At 44.2% G+C, this 16,637-nt stretch overlaps 1 protein-coding gene across 10 annotated transcripts in view; it reads right to left on the bottom strand.

The window, feature by feature from the left end:
- NEO1 (neogenin 1) overlaps positions 1-16,637 on the bottom strand; it is a 388,142-nt gene that overhangs the window by 45,345 nt on the left and 326,160 nt on the right. For all 10 annotated transcript variants that reach the window (XM_067555974.1, XM_067555971.1, XM_067555970.1 and 7 more), the window contains 4 exons: positions 14,498-14,636; positions 12,565-12,614; positions 11,494-11,638; positions 4,457-4,567 (listed from right to left, as the gene is read on the bottom strand). In XM_067555974.1, coding sequence (XP_067412075.1) covers positions 4,457-4,567; positions 11,494-11,638; positions 12,565-12,614; positions 14,498-14,636 — 445 coding nt within the window. The remainder of the gene's footprint in view (positions 1-4,456; positions 4,568-11,493; positions 11,639-12,564; positions 12,615-14,497; positions 14,637-16,637) is intronic.

Genomic DNA, 16,637 nt, shown 5'->3' on the forward strand with positions numbered 1-16,637 from the left:
TTAAATTGCTGAAAGTGAAAGTGAAAATAGCTTCAGTTTATTTGCATTACTTTCTCAGCCCAGTGGAACCTGCAGTGGCAGATATTAAATATTCCAAATAAAAAATAAGATGAATGAATATTAGGTTCACACACACATCCTAAATCAATTCAGCTAGTTCAGCTGGCTCCTGCCTGCAGGGTTTCTTACTTAATGAACTGTGTTTTATTTATTGAAAATATTCAACCAACTGCACTGAACAGGATGTCATATTATAACATGCCTATTGGCTTGCCTGACCTAAAGGGCTTATGGTCTCCATCTAATACAACTGGTCACTTAAAATTCACAAGTATTAAATGCAAAAGCTATATTAATCCAATGTTAAAGAACAGATATTTAACTGTACAGACTCAGCACATTCAGAAATAAACTTCCCACAACAACTTAACTCTAATCCCTTTCACATACACATGATAGAAGCCCTGCTCTATCCCTTTCCCACCCTCAACCCAAATCACACACATCCACTAATGCAAAATTCTAATGGCCCGATTTCCATTTACACTGAGGTCCCTTTATACTGCTCTGACAATGTAAAGCGGCCTATAAAGTAGACATAAATTACATTTGCACCCACCTTAAGACCAGTGTAACGAGGCCATAGTGTAAATAAGAATCAGGCCCTACCCGTGTATCTAAACTTACAAGTTAAAGTTTAATTGGAAGTCAATGGCTCGCTATTCAAGCTATTCACACAGGCTTATTGGAGGAACCACAACAGATCATTTCTAACCATAATATTATATTGGCAAACAATATGCTACATTGTCAGGATCTTCATTAAATGATACCTGGCAATATACATGCATAAGGGTCTAAATTAGCTGTTACCACTTAAGGAGGAGATTTTTGGCATCATTGTTGATAGTTCCCTGAGAACAACCACTCAATGTGCAGCGGCAGTCAATAAAGCTCACATAATGTTAGGAACCATTAGGAAAGGCATAGATAATAAGAAAGACTAAATCATAATGCCACTATGTAAATACATGGAAAGCCCACACATTTAATACTGCACTTCTTGATACTCCATGTCAAAAAATATATTAGAACTGGAAAAAGAGAAAAGAAGGGCAATGAAAATGATTAGGGGTATGGAACAGCTTCCACATGAGAGATTAAAAAGACTGGGACTATTCAGCTTAGAAGAGAGATGACTCGTGAGGATACGACAAATGTCTATAAAATGATAACGGTGTGGAGAAAGTGAATAGGGAATGTTATTTACCCTTTCCCATAACACAAGAACTAGGGGTCATCTGATTAAATTATTAGGCAGCAGGTTTAAAATACACAAAAGAGAGTACTTCTTCACACAATGCACAGTCAACCTGTGAGACTCATTGCCAGGGGATGTTGTGAAGGCCAAAAGTATAACCGGGGTAAAAAAAAATGAGATAAGTTTATGGTGGATAGATTCATTAATAGCTATTAGCCAAGATAGTCAGGAATGCAACCCCATGAACTGGGTGTCCTTAAACTTCTGAGTGCCAGAAGCTGGAATGGAAAACAGGGGATGGATCACTTGAAATTGTCCTGTTTCTTTCATTCCCTCTGAAACATCTGGCATTGGCCACTGTGAGAGACAGGATACTGGGCTGGACGCACCTTTGTTCTGACCCACTACGGCCATTTTTACGTAAAAATGCAATTAAAACTTCAATCTGAACAATGCCTGAATGTCATTTATTTACGTTGCATTTAATACTGGCACTATCCTCTGACAAAATATTGTTAACTACCATCCAAAAAGAAACGGTGCATTTCCACTGACATGGAAAAGGGCTGCCTGTGTACAAAGCCCATACACAATTTGGGGAATAACTTTAAAAGCTTTTCAAATTGACAAAGCTGTGTCATGTCCATTGAGAGCGTCAGACACACAGAAACATGTAAACTTAACATTAAAAATTAAACTTTAATTAACTGAATTCCATCATGTTGATCTTAATTAAGTGCTGCAGTAAACGAATATAATAGGCCAAATCTTTCATTGTGTGGCAGTTTTACACAGCATTGCTGGTGTAATCTGACCCTAAAAATGGCATAACTGGCTCGGGGTAGGGGGAGCCTCCAGTATCATATAGCATATATTGGGACTGTCCTGTAATTCAATCTCCCTGCTGGAGACAGTTGGATTGCTCCTACATCACATGATACTCAGCTACATTTCTGGCATGCTGTGGCCTGCATTAAGTTAGAGCAACTCTCGGGCTGCTCTAATATGGTGCAGGGGCATTGGCCTGCAGGGAGAAGCAAAAGGACAAGAGTTTGCATAGGCAAGCTTCAAGTCACCTTTGCAGACACACTCACTTGCACTCTGCAGTTTCACTGCAAAAATGAATTTGGTCAAAGAAACTGCAGGAAAATGAAAGGTCCATCCGTGCAGAAGTATGATTCTTTTATAATGTATTTCAATTCCTAATTTTTTTACATGCTTCTTAATTTCCCTCCTTCCCCAGAAATAAGGTGTCTCATGAATTTATTTATGATCTAGATTCTCGAGGCTGGTCAAGATGAGCAAGGTTCAAATCCAGAGGGGAGAAGAGGATCCCAAAGAAACTCTTAGGTTCCTCTGATCCTGGTTCCCAGCATTAAAGAAGTGCAGCCTGAATACTGCTATATTTTACACTAGATGCCAACAGTCTACAGGGACCATTCCATTAACTGGAGATCAGCTGGTGCAGAGGTGCCACAGCCATCCCACTGCATGAGGAGGCTGTGTAGTGTAGGCACCATACAGGTGGCACCACATTACCATAAGATTGCCTTATGCAGGAGAATCTTCCACAAGCCAAGGTAAGCGGAGTATAAGGCTGCTTTATACAAAAAAAGAGGAATAAAAAGGATGGTGATAAAGAGAAAAACGCTAAAAAAAATTAAGAAAATTTTCCAAAACTGATGCTAGGACTCTATTCATAACCTCTTTCTAAATAGAAATTTCTGTCTATGGCTATCTTTTGTATAGTTTACGTAAGCTACTAAAGCCAGTGTTCTCTCCAGCTCCTTAATGTTGCCTGCTATTTTGTGACTTTTTACCTTAATCGCTAGTCTCCAATGTGGAACCCTGTTACATGCTTTTTGAAAATCTAAAATATACTGCATCTTCTGAATTCCCCTTACCTATCATGACTGCTATATATCATCAAGTAATGTCAGCAAATTAGTTAAGCATGACTTCAGATTCATTAATGAGGTCACATTGGTTATCCTTAATCGCCTCTGTTTTTCTAGATTTTTCTCACACAGTGTTACTGAATGCAGTTTTTAATAGTTCTTGCATGAAATAATAAAGTGACACTTTTAAAAATAATATTTTGCTTCTTACCAAACTCAATTACAATTGGTCAGATTTTGACAGGCCCAACTAAACCATCTTTCCTCATTCAAATCCCTCCTGGAGACTCAGTTAGGATTTTTTAAATCATCTAGGGGATTTAATTTTAAATGGAAGATGATATGGGTCTAAATTTCCTTGAGTACTTTGAAAATCTTAACCTCACTTATTCCATAAGATTCCAAAATAATCACCGTTCTCAGTCAAATGCCCTCTTACCCTGTATATTCCATAAAGAAAAAAGAGTTGAGCGAGAACAAAATTTAGAAGAAGAAACAGCCTATCATCAGGGTGTGAATCTAATAAAGTACTTAGGTCACTATATAATTTTACTATTATTACCATCAGCTACATTTTCCCCTTCTCTACTCACTCTCTGTGCTTGTTCATTGCACCACAACTATAATTAGGCCCCAACCCTGCAATGTGTAACATGTGGGCAGACTGCTGCACCCGCACACAGCTGATAACAAGACTCACCCTAAGCACAGCAGTCTGCCAAAATGTTGGACTTTAAAGATGGGGGCATTAGACTGTGAATTCCTTGGGGCATGCACTGAGTCTTGTTACATAAGACACTGGCTTGCTTTAGGTGCTCTACAAATAATAAGTATATGATCACACTTTTGTTTGCTTAAAGCATCAACTTTCTCCCTGCTTTTGTTGTGTGAAAACACAGAGGATTAAAGTCAGATACCCAATTACGTTATTCCTTTTCTGTTGAAATTGAATACTTAATAATTGACATTGGCACCCTGTAATTAGGTATTACTTAGTGGAAAGACAACACAGTATATAGCACTGAAAGTATGGAAGCAGTATTAAATCTTTAACTTTCAGGCCACTTTCTTGACAGGGACATTATTACATTAGTAACTACTACTAAACTTATATATGAATAAAATGCATGTGGCCTGTTGTGCAATTAGAATATAGTAAACCCTATTGAGCTAATCATGTTTGCTTTGGGAAAAGTCCACCAAATTTTGTAGTTAAATTTGGTGTCCTTTTCCCAAAGCAAACATGAATTTTGGGGTCTTTAAAGTCACAAATATGCTACATACTTATGGTCCTTACCATCTAGATCACTCTCAAAAGTTTCTGCTGATATCCAATCAGTAGCTGGTCCTGTACCATTGCTTGTTAAGGCAGCCACACGGAAGCTGTATTCTGTACCTCGCTCAAGACCTAATATAAAAACAATATACAAATTATTAAAATAGGAGCTCTAATGGTGATCATAACCAAAAAAAAAAAATCACAATTTCTAATTAAAACATCAAGAATCTCACCATCAGACCTTGACAGTAAAAGCTTGTTAATGCAAAACTAAATGAGCAGATGCACACACGGTAGCTGCTGCTATGACATCGTTTGGATCAAGCCTGAAACAGAGCCAGCAAGTTAAGTGCATTATATTCTGGCCTTTCACCCTTGAGACTGCTGTTGAGTATAACCTGAGGTCAGGAATGGAAAACAGCACTATTTGCAGTGAGACTCCAGTAAGTGAAATTGACACAAATTATAGTGGAACAGCCAGACTGTGACAGAAGACACTCAGGACTATGGTGACCTTCCCTGTAGGTCACTGGCAGAACAGCATGAAAATAGTTTGCAGCATATATGACCAGCTGATAAATGAAAGACTTTGCTTTTCAAGCTAGTAGCCCTTTATCTGCACAACAGAAACGTCCACATTTCTATAAAAAACGGTTACTAACCTTCTGTAACTGTTGTTCTTTGAGATGTGTTGCTCATGTCCATTCCATGTCAGGGGTGTATGTGCGCCACATGCACCGGTGCTGGAAATTTTTCCCCTCAGTGGTATCTGTAGGGATGGCTCTAGCACCCTCTGCAGTGGCACGTGTATGTACTGGTATAAGAGGTGCTGCCGCCTCCCCCCCCTGCAGTTTCTTCTTGTCGAAACTCCGACAGAGGGGAAGGAGGGTGGGTCATGGAATGGACATGAGTAACACACCTCGAAGAACAACAGTTACAGAAGGTTAGTAACTGTTTTTTCTTCTTCCAGTGCTTGCTCATGTCCATTCCATGTCAGGTGACTCACAAGCAGTGCCTTTGGAGGTGCGCATCATCCTGCACCTGTTGAGTGATGGTATAGTGGGACGTGAAGGTATGAACAGACAACCATGTCATGTCCCTGCAAATGTCCTGTATTGGAACTTGAGCTAAGAAAGCAGCTGATGAAGCCTGTGCTTTTGTTGAATAGGCTGTCAGAGTGGCAGGCGGTGCGACTTGTGCCTGCTCATAGCAAGTACAAATGCAGGTGGTGATCCAGGAGGAAATCCTCTGTAATGAGACTGGCAAACCTTTCATTCGCTCAGCAACCATGATGAAAAGTTGCGTGGATTTCCCTAAGGGCTTAGTTCTTTAAATATAGAAGGCCAGTGCTTGCCTGATGTCCAAGGTATGCAGACGTCTTTCCTTGCTACAACTGTGAGGCTTTGGAAAATGGACTGGCAGGCAGATGTCCTGGTTGATATGAAACTGCGATACCACCTTAGGTAGAAATGCAGGGTGAGGGCGCACCTAAACTTTTATCCTTGTAAAACACAGTATAGGGAAGTGCCCATGTTAGAGCTTTGATTTCGGAAATTTGTCTTGCTGAAGTAATTGCTACAAGAAAGGCAACTTTCCATGACAAGTGAAGAAGAAAGCAAGACACCATGGGCTCAAAGGGAGGTCCAATGTCTGCAAAAGACTAGGATGAGGTCCCATGGGGGAACCGGTACCCTGACCTGCAGAAAGAGTCTGTCCAAGCCTTTCAGAAATCTGGCTATCATCTCATAAGAGAAGACTGATCTGCCCTGAATACGCAGATGAAAAGCCAAGATGGCTGCCAGGTGTATCCTGATTGATGATAATGTCACGCATTAAAGTTTCAAGGAAAGTAAGTAGCTCAGAATGGAGTGCAATGGTACCTGGGGCGGGGAGAGGTTCCGTTCAGCTGCCCAGCAGGAGAAGCATTTCCACTTCGCCAGGTTAGTAGTTCTAGTGGAGAGTTTTCTGCTTTCCAGCAGCTCTTTCTGCATGTGAGTGAAGCAATCCTGCTCCTCAAGTTTAACCATGCAGTATCCACGCTGTCAGATCTAAGGAGGCAAAGTCCGGATGTAACAGCTGACCGTGATCCTGTGAAATCAAGTCCAGATTATCTGGGAGCATCCAGGGGGCTGCTACCACCAGCTCCAGCAACATGCCGAACCTGTGTTAATGGGGCCATGCCAGAGCGATCAGTATGACCCACACTTTGTCCCTCTTGATCTTTATGAAGACTTTGTGGATGAGAGGGATCAGTGGAAAGGCGTACATCAGACTTCCCAACCACTGCAGGAAGAATGCATTGGGAAGCAAGCTGCTGTCGAGCTCTTGTAGGGAGCAGAAATGGTGATATTTCCTGTTCTGCTTGGTCGCAAAGAAGTCCACCTTGGGAGTTCCCCACCTCTGGAAGATGACCTTGACTACCTCTGGGGGCAGGAACCACTCACGACGAGAGGAAAAGGATCTTCTGCGGTGATCTGCCAACATGCTCTTGACCCCCATGATGTATGAGGCTTTGAGGTGGATCGCATGTTGCACGCAGAAGTCCCATAGGTGGAGTGCCTCTTGGTAGAGGATCTCGTTCCTCCTTGCTTGTTGTCATAAACATTGATTTCGTATTGTCTGCCAACACCCGTACTACCTTTCCCAACATCTGGGGAAAGAACACGTCACAGGCTAGCTAGATTGCCCTGAGTTCCCTGACATTTGTGTGTCATGTCAGCTCCTCTGAAGACCAGAAGCCTGGGGTCCTGAGGCAGCCAAGGTAGACTCCTCACCCTAGGTCTGAGGCATCTGATACCAAGGAAAGCATCAGGGCGGGGGTGGGTGGGAGGGAGCATGAAGGGAACTTGCTACGTGAGCAGATTCGGCCACCATGCCAATGAGGTAAGTACTCGAGGCAGGATCATAAGGATGATGTCCAAGTTCTGTCTTGCCGCAGAATAAACGGATGCTAGCCACATTTGGAAGGGTCTGAGGCACAGTCTTGTGTATTGTACAGTGTAGGTACATGCTGCCATGTGACCTAGCAGTCTGAGGCAAACTCTCACTGTGGTGAGGGGGTGAGCTGTGACTTGGTGATCAGCTCCAACATGGATTGAAGTCTGGCTTGAGGTAGAAAAGCTCTGGCCAGGTAAAATTAAGAACTGTCCCGATTAATTTTATCCTTTGCACTGGTACCAATGTATATTTCTGTTCGTTTATCAACAGGCCCAACTGTTGGCAGGAGGTGACACTGTGCCGAACCTGAGCTTTCAAATGACCCATGATGAGCCAGTCGTCGAGGTAAGGGTATATTTGTAATCCCCAACGTCTGAGGTAGGGCGTGACTACCACCATACGTTTAGTGAATAGTTTTGGCACTGTTGATAGGCCAGATGGGAGGGCCGTGAATTGGTAGTGTTTGTCTCCCACCATGAACGGTAAGAACCATCTGTGGCTATAAAAAAAATGGAAATACGGAAATATGCATTCTTTAGGTTGGGGGTTGTATACCTGTCTTCAGGATCCAGGGAGACGATGATGGAGGCCAGGGAGACCATATGGAACTTCAGCTTCTTGAGATATTTGTTGAGGCAACGTAGTTCCAATATGGGCCATAGGCCTTCTTTGCCCTTTGGGATTAGAAAGTAATGGGAGTAGAACCCTTTCCCTCTCAGTTGCCCCTACCCGTAGGAGAGCTTGCACCTCCTGGACGAGAAGTTGCTCATGAGAAGGGTCCCTGAACAGCGATGGGGAGGGGTAGGAGAGAGTGAAATAAACTGAAGGGTATACCCCACTGCAATGGTGTTTAGCACCCACTGGTCCGACATTATAGCCGCCCAAGCAGGGAGGTAGGGTAAAAGTCGGTTTGAAAAGAAGGGGAGGTTTGGATCCTGGGTCAAGTCTGTTAGGCTGCCCCTGGGTCCACCCTCAAAAGGCCTACCTGCCCCCTGGTGGGTGGTGGCTTGAGCCTGATTGGGAAGTGCTAGCAGGGGGTTGACCTTGATGGCGCTTATAGCCTATGTTCTTTTTCTTATAGGGCTTGCTCCTGGCCTGGCCTGTGAACTGCTGCTGTTGCTGGGGCCTGAAATGCTTCCTGAAAGAAGATGGAGCATGCAGGCCCAAGGAGCAGAGTGTGGCCACAGAATCCTTAGGCCTGTGCAGCCTAGAACTGTTTGATCAGAGAACAGCGCTGCACCACTGAAGGGGAGGTCCTGGATGGACTGTTGGACCTCTGCAGACAGGCTGGATGATTGCAGCCATGAGGCCCTTCGCATTGAGATGGCTGACGCCATTGTTCTGGCAGCCGAGTCAGTTGCGTCAGAGGCTGCCTGCAGAGAGGCTCACGCCACTGTCTCACCCTCCTCCAATATGGCCACAAATTCCTGCCTGGACTCCCAGGGCAAGGAGTCAGTGAATATCGCCATGGGATGCCATATGTTATAGTAATACTTCCCCAGCCAGGCTGGCTGGTTTGATACATAGAGCTGGAGGCTAGCGGTCAAATAAACCTTTCTGCCAAAGAAGTCAAGCTTCTTTGCATCTTTATTTTTGGGAGTTGAGCTTGACAACTCCTGCCTGTCTCTTTCGTTTGTGGCTAACACTACCAACGACCCCGAGGATGGGTGAGAGGACAGGTATTTAAACCCTTGGCAGGCATATAATATTTTTTCTCAGCCCTTTCAGATGTAGGGTCAGAGAGGAGGGGGTTTACCATAAGACCTTGACAAGTTTAACAACTCCCTCATGGATGGGAAGGGCCACTCTAGAGGGGACTGCCGTTGCCAAAATATCAAAAAATGCATCAGCAAGCTCCATCAGCAACTCTGCCTCTAAGCCCTGATTTGTGGCTACCCTCTTGAGTATCTCCTGGTGCCTCTGAAGTTGTTCTGCAGGACCCAGGGCAGAAGGACCCACTACCACTTCATCAGGCAATGAGGAGGAGGAGGCAGGTAAGGGTGGAGTGGGCAACTATTCTTCTGCAGCTGGGGTAGCCTCGTCCAAGGGTACCGCTGAAGCCCCCGTCGCTTGGTCTGGTTCCTCATCCAAGTCCAGAGGGCAGGTACAGCGACAATGTCACCAAGCTTCTGTCAAATGTTCCCAAGATTGTGCTGCATCTGCAATCCCTGAAGCAGGAGGGAATCCACACAGGTTCCAGAACTGCCATGGTCCAGGCCATTGTGTTGGCAGCCATGAGCTCAGTGGTAAGCCCAAGGGGAAACCTACAGCTGTGGCTGGGTTCACTTGGCCCCTAGGTAAAGCAATCTCCTCTCCCCTCTGAATCTGAGGGGTTCTCTCCCAGTGACCATGGCGGTGCTGACCTTGACTCCACCTCTCTAGTGCACCAGGACGTGTGGTGTCTCGGTTCCGAGGAGTGGTGCCAGGACTCCATGGATTGGTGCTGAACATCTGGGGATTGATGATGGTACTAAAGCGACTGGTAGGGGTGCTCTGGAGACTGACAATGTGGCTCTGGGGATTGGTACCGGGAGTCCGGTTGTCAGTGGCAGCTCTCCGGGGACCAATAAAGGGGTCCTGGAGACCACTACTGGGATGTCGGTGACCGACGGAGTGCCGAAGAGCAGTGACAAGGCATCAGAGATCTGTACGTGGTCCCCATCATGGGCTTGCCTCTGGACGCACTCTTAGCCGGCTGTCCTGACTTGGGATCTTCGTGCTGAGGTCTCTCCTTCCTGGGAGTTGGTGGCACTGGGAGTGAGAGTAAGTGCTTGGCCACTTGAAAGGCCTTGGGTGTGGACTGTACTGCAAGGTGCTTGGTCCCCCTACTGCTGCCATGACTTGAAGGCAGGTCCCAGGGAGGACTGGGAGCTCTACTAGGTGAGGCCGTAGCCGTCCTGAGTTCCGGGGATGATGAGCGGCCCGGCATGGGTCTCAGTTTGTTTCTTACTCCTTGTTTGTCCTTCTTGGGGGCCAGGGAACACCCTCTTCGGTATGCAACTTCTTTTGGCGTTTCTTCAGCACCGGGTATGGTGACTGGTGCCGCTATGAACTCGGTGCCGGCAGGGCACTCCGAGTCAACGCCCAAGTGCTGGGTGCGAAGTCCGAGTGACCCGGCTCCAAGTCCAGTCTAAGATCTGACTCCATCAGGAGCACTCTTAACCTTCTTAGTGCGCGGACTTATCCACTTAACTATTTTCATAAAACAGAGTACTGTAAAGTCAGGGTTGTGAACACTATTTTTAAAGGAATACCATTCCCCTGAAAACTCTCCACTGACGTGTCAACTGTTTACAAAATTCAGATTGTTCTGACGGAGCCCTTTTAAATATACTAATGGTACGGGTTGTATGCTGAATTTCCCTAATGACAAGAGTATGAGGGGACCAAAACAAAACAAGTTTCTAAGTTGTTTCTAAGTGTACTTTAGTTTGGCTTTACATGCCTTAAATAGAAGCCAGTGAGCTCCTGCTTCATTCTAGAGCGTCACAGCACCCATTGAAATTCACTGGTCACGGAGCTGGCAGATCTGAGAGCAAATCATGCAATTGCCTGTTTTAAGTGTGTGTGTTTGTTTAGTTAGGGTGTTATTTTATTTCTTATGGCAAAAACCAGTGACTTCAGAGATTAAAAAATGAACAAAGCATTTAGAATCACTTGTGTGCTGAGCATCTTGATTACTTTTGCTATATAATACGGTACAATTCAGTACAATACTACTATCAACAATAAATAACTTACATTAGCACTTTTCAACCAAGGATCTCAAAATCCTTTACAAAGGTTCAACTTTACAGATAAGGAAACTGAGTCACAGAGGACTTAAGGGACTTGTCCAGTTCACACAGCAAGCCAATGTCAGAATTAGGAATAGAACTCAGGTAATGATTTCAGTCCTGCCTGCCCTACCTTCTGTCCCATGCTGCCTCCAAACTTACCAAAATTAGCTCATGTAAAACACATTTTCATGTCACCGTAAAGGCTAGGAGAGTTTGGACCCTTGTTCCCAAACCCGCCATTCCCAGAAACAATCAGGACCCACTCAGCTCCTGATAACAGGAGTTTGGTGATAATTGTGGCTTCTTTCAGTTTTGACTAAAGGATGAAAAATAGCTTACCTTCAATCAGCTGAAAAAGTTGCGTCCCACCAATGCTCTCAGTTACATCACTCTTACGAGATGCTTTACGGTAGCGAATTTTGTAGCCAGTGATTTGACCATTGTGTGTCCCTGCAGGAGGGGGTTGCCAATGTATCATGATGCTCTGTGAAAGGCAAAATGCATTATAAATCAGTGCCTCCCATCCAGCCAATCAGACTGCTTTATTCCTAATGCCCCAGGCATTACTCTCGTGCTTTAAGTAATGTCCCATGCAAAAAACCCAAACCAACCCAAAACAAAAAAACCTGCAGTAAAATGGGAGGTTCAGAAAAGAATTTATAACTAATCTGCAAAAATACTCAAATTGTAAAATCTTAGCACCTAAAATCAAAACGAATGCGCACATGATTCTCTATTGTAAAGAACCCAGGAGGCTATATCGTAATCATTTTTATGCACATACACATCTCTATGAAATTATTATAAATCACACACATGGCAGTAGTTAACCACTGGACATACATTCTAGTTCTGTTGCTTCTGGCTTTTGCATCTGATCTAAACTCTTCTATTCCATAGTAAGGAGCATCTGTGCTGAGGTCTGATGCATTGCCACTGCCCACCTCCCATTTAGTTACCTGCATTCCTAACCCACAATGGAGTTTGTGCTGCTCCAAACCCAGGGTCATATTTCCTCTTGTTTGTTAGAACATACACAAATGAATGGAAGGCAGCAGGCACTGTCTACTGGAGTAAGACCTGAGCTGTGCTAAAACTGGTAAAGTTATCCAAAAGGTTGGAAACTAAGGAAATATATGTTGGAGGAATCAGATGATGCACATGGAAAGAAAAAGCCTGCCCTGAACCTGAGTCTTTGGGGAGATAGTACAGGACTGGTCTGGGCTAAGCTGATCAGGCCACGTGATCTGGAAAGGGGTAGTCTATCTGGAAGAGGGGCATGTGTCAAAGTCTGCTGGAGGGGTTGGGGGACATGAAGGAAGAGTCTAACGGGGCTTGAAATTTTGGTCTATATGGGCTCCATCTACTAATCATCCACTCATAAAGAATAGCAAATTTACAGTATCTTACCTTGGAATTCCGCACTTCCAGCGACAGATTCTGGGGTGCAGCACTGGGAACTAGAAATGTTTAAAAAAATTACTCCTCCAAAACTCCAGAAGTAATATAATTCCTCCCTGATATTGGTCCATTGCATAAAAATCCAATCCCAAGATCTCTTGTCTTAGATCATATTTTATATACCTATTAAGTAGCTCTAGCATGAATACTTTATGATACACAGCAATCGTTCAGCTCAGCAGGACTTATGGTATATAGATCTTCCTGGCATAGTTTCTAATTTTTTAACCTGAGGACTTGAATAAACGTGGCCTGATGTTCAAAGTTTCTGAGCATCTACATTTCCTACTGACAACACTAGAAGAGACGGCTGCTCATCATCTTTTAAAATCAAAACATTTATTTAGATTCCTAATTTTGGGTATTCAAATTTGAAATGTAGGCCCTATTCTTTATATCCTGATACCTTGCAGAAGAAAAACTGAATACAAAGTAGCTCAGGTCTGTTGAGTGCTTGAAAACAATGGCTTCTTTGTTAGATTGTTTAGTTAAACAGTAGCAACTTTGGTAGTCATGACATTTACAATTAGGCTCTGAGAAAATGAAGCAAAAGGTATATAAGAGAGCCTTATACCCATTATGTCCCGCTCTGAACTGTTTTCATGGTGCAAAACTCACTTAAAGTTATCCCAAAGGACTAGAGGAGTCTTTCTTTGACAGAGAAGTGAAAAGCTAAGATAGCATAAGGGGCTAGGATGAGGCTGCAGCATAACAAGGCTATAGAGGTTGGGCTCAGAGCGTGCTGCACTCTGGTGATTCTCAGCTGGCAGAACAGTTCCTAGGGAACCATTCCAGACAGAATCAATTGAGAGCCCTCCTATGGTTACCGTAATTTATGCTGGGGACTGGCTAGATCCACAGCTAGCCCCCGCATGGGGGAAAGCAGAAGGGCAGGCTTCTCCCTGAATGTGAGCTCAGCATAGTCCAGGATTAAGCCCTGTATTCTTTCACAAGGATGAAAATAGATTAAGAAGAAAACAAAAACTGAAAATTTTCTACAAGTGGAGTCTGCTCATAATAGTGGGGGGAAAAACTGAAAAAGGGATGAAATATCTGGAGGTCACTAAAGAATAAATAATTACAAATGTATTTCAGAGCTGAGCATTACAGGTAAAAGTCAATGTTAACAGTGTCCACTCTACAATTTTTTAATATATCCAAATTTACTTACTTCCCTTTCTGATTGGCTTGTCTGAAATACTATAAAAATCACCTGCTTTTAGCAATAAATATATCAGATTTAACAATATCCACATGGGAACCAAAACAAAAATACATGGTTCCCCCCCCCAATCAATTAGCAGACGATTAAAGGGGGGAAAAGAAGCAGGAAAAAAATAGGAAAATTTGGGAACATATATGAAACAAAGAAATCATTAATTTATCATAGCTGTACTGGTTGTGCCATTACAAAAAAGCATCTTTTAAATTTAAGACAATTTATGACTTAACATTCCAATGTAAGTATTTATGCTGGGGCTGATATTTATTATACAAGATCTTCACCTATGACCACTTACAATGAAAACTCCCTTAACTTGAAAAGTTTGCTTACATACAGTACATTACAGAAAATGTTTCTGATTTAGATATCTTGTACAAGTGTACATGAAGCGAACCAGAGCTGTAGATATTAGGGAAATAATTGCTTAATTATTAGAAAAGCAAATGCTTTTGCAGGTATAGTAAATTTCTTCTACCCACTTCCAACAATCTCAGAAAGGTTCATTCAGCATGCATGACCACATACAGCAACCACATCATCATGGTAGAGGGCAATGTCTTACAAGAAACTCCTGCAGCTCTATTGGGTTAAAAATCCATTTAATCAGAAGAGATCACCAAATGATTTCCACAAGAAAACTGGAATAAAGCAACTCACCATCTGACAGCGTTTGCACAACAACATCTTGGGTAGAGACTCCAGGACCATGTTTATTGTAGGCTACCACTCGGAAGCTGTACTCCGTATATTTCTTTAATCCATTAATTGTGTAGGAGTGACCGCCAACATCAACATCCTGTTCATGAACAAAGAGACACATGCAACTCAATCCTTTAAGCAATGCAGACATGCTGACAGGCCTGGCTTCGGGCAAGTGATGCAACCTGGTGCGCTGGGTCACAGTGCTGCTCAAGTTTGGCCCACACCCACATCCCTGTCATGACGGAGGGCAGCTGAGCCAAATCTTTCCAGTGCGGTGACCCCGCACACTGGGCTGCAACACCTGAAGTGGCAAGCCATGCCCGGCCCTATGGGACTGGAGCTGCCATGGCAGGGGGGGGAGGGGGGGCCACAGACACGCACAAGAATTAACAAATGGAAAAACCGGCTATTCATGGCTTTTTTCCCCACCATGACAAACCTGCAGCCCAACTCATAATCAGCTACAGTGGCAGCATTGTTGCTTTTTCCTTTAGTGCCACAATCTATTGAGTCAACAAAGCTTAGCCACTTAAGAGGATCCCACTTCCTCCAAAATACCAGCCACTGGACTCAAGCAATGGAAAGATTTGCAAAGATTAGGGATCACATTAAAGACACCAATTATATTCACTGTTTCCTTCTCTAGTGAAAGAAGAATGAGTCTAATCTATGAACTGAGCTAGCCCACTTGACACAGCCTGAATCAATACTGCTAAACTTACAATCCCCATTGTGTTTCCAATATTTTTTAGCAAGCCCTCCCAATGACATGGCTCTTAAGTGCTCCCAAGACACATTCTCCTGTGACGGTGCATGGGCCTTTTGGTGCTCCTTTGGTGCTCAATGACTGCATCCCTGAGGAACCCCACTGCAGTGGTGCCCCTTAGAGAAGGGCTCTGTGGGGGACACAGCCTGGAGATACATTTTCATATTAATTCCCAACAAGGACTCAGTCAGTTCAGGGAGACATTCCCAACTGGGAGCTAATTACATATATTAGATACATGTAAAGCTTTGTGGAGGGAATGGAGCCAGAGACTTTGTTAAGTTATTGTTATAGTGGTTAAACCAGAACTGCTGAAATAAATCCAAAACCCAGAGAGGCTTTTTGTATTTAGGTCTCCTTTAAACTTTCAGTACCCACTCAGATCCGACCTTGCCCTTCCATAAATATTTCTTCCACATGCATTTGCTAACTTGGGGCCTTGTCTGTGTAAAAGTTGCTCCAGCTTAGCTAAAATCAGTTTTAAAACAATGCAAACCCCTGTTGAAACCACTTATTGATATGTAATTGGATTATGTTGATTCATCTTGCTTTGGTAAAAGCTAAACCAGTATAAATCAGTTATAAACTGATAAGAAAATCCTCACAGAAGTTTGCATCAGTTTAACTAATCTGTTTTTAAACTAATCTTAGTTAAACTGGTGCAACTTTTATATGTAGACCAGGCTTGAAGAAGTCACCCAACAGGTTGTTGCTAAATGAGATGTGCTAGAAAGTTGTATTCTGTCTTAATTCCAGTAAGTTCCATTTCATGAACCCTGTAATCAGTGGCATATGGAGGCTCTCGGGTGCCCAGGGGCAAACCTACATTTGCACCCCCCCTCAGGCCTCACACCTCCTCCCACCCCACAAAGGGCAAGAGAAGTCCTGGCGCTGCCCCCCAACTGCCCTGGGAGGGGGTCTGTACCTGTGGGAGGGCGAGGGGGGCATGCAAATGCAGGCTTGGCTCCACCACCTGTTCTCTTCTCTCTCTCTCCTCCTCCCCCCCCCCCCCCCCCCCCCCCCCCACCCACACACACACACACTTATCTGCCTGTAGCAGTGCTGCAGTAGCAGCCCAGTGCTGGCTTGGATGGGGCAGCTTCATCTCCCTGGCCTGGGGAAGGCGAGCCGGGTCAGCCCTTCACGATGGACAGAGGGTGGGGAGGGCACAGGATCGAGGAGTGGCTGCTCCCACTCCTGTGCCTTCCCCACCACGTGTCGTGAAGGGCCTGCATGGCCGGTTGGGGGGTGAGGCTGCCCCATCTGAGCCGGCGCCAGGCTGGAGCAACGGGTAAGTGCGCTCTGGGCCAGCCCTTCACAATAGGTGGA

The sequence above is a fragment of the Emydura macquarii genome, unplaced genomic scaffold (assembly GCF_026122565.2).
Source record: "Emydura macquarii macquarii isolate MOO-44397 ecotype Brisbane River unplaced genomic scaffold, CSIRO-AGI_Emac_v2 contig_1644, whole genome shotgun sequence".
Classification (NCBI taxonomy): Eukaryota; Metazoa; Chordata; order Testudines; family Chelidae; genus Emydura; species Emydura macquarii.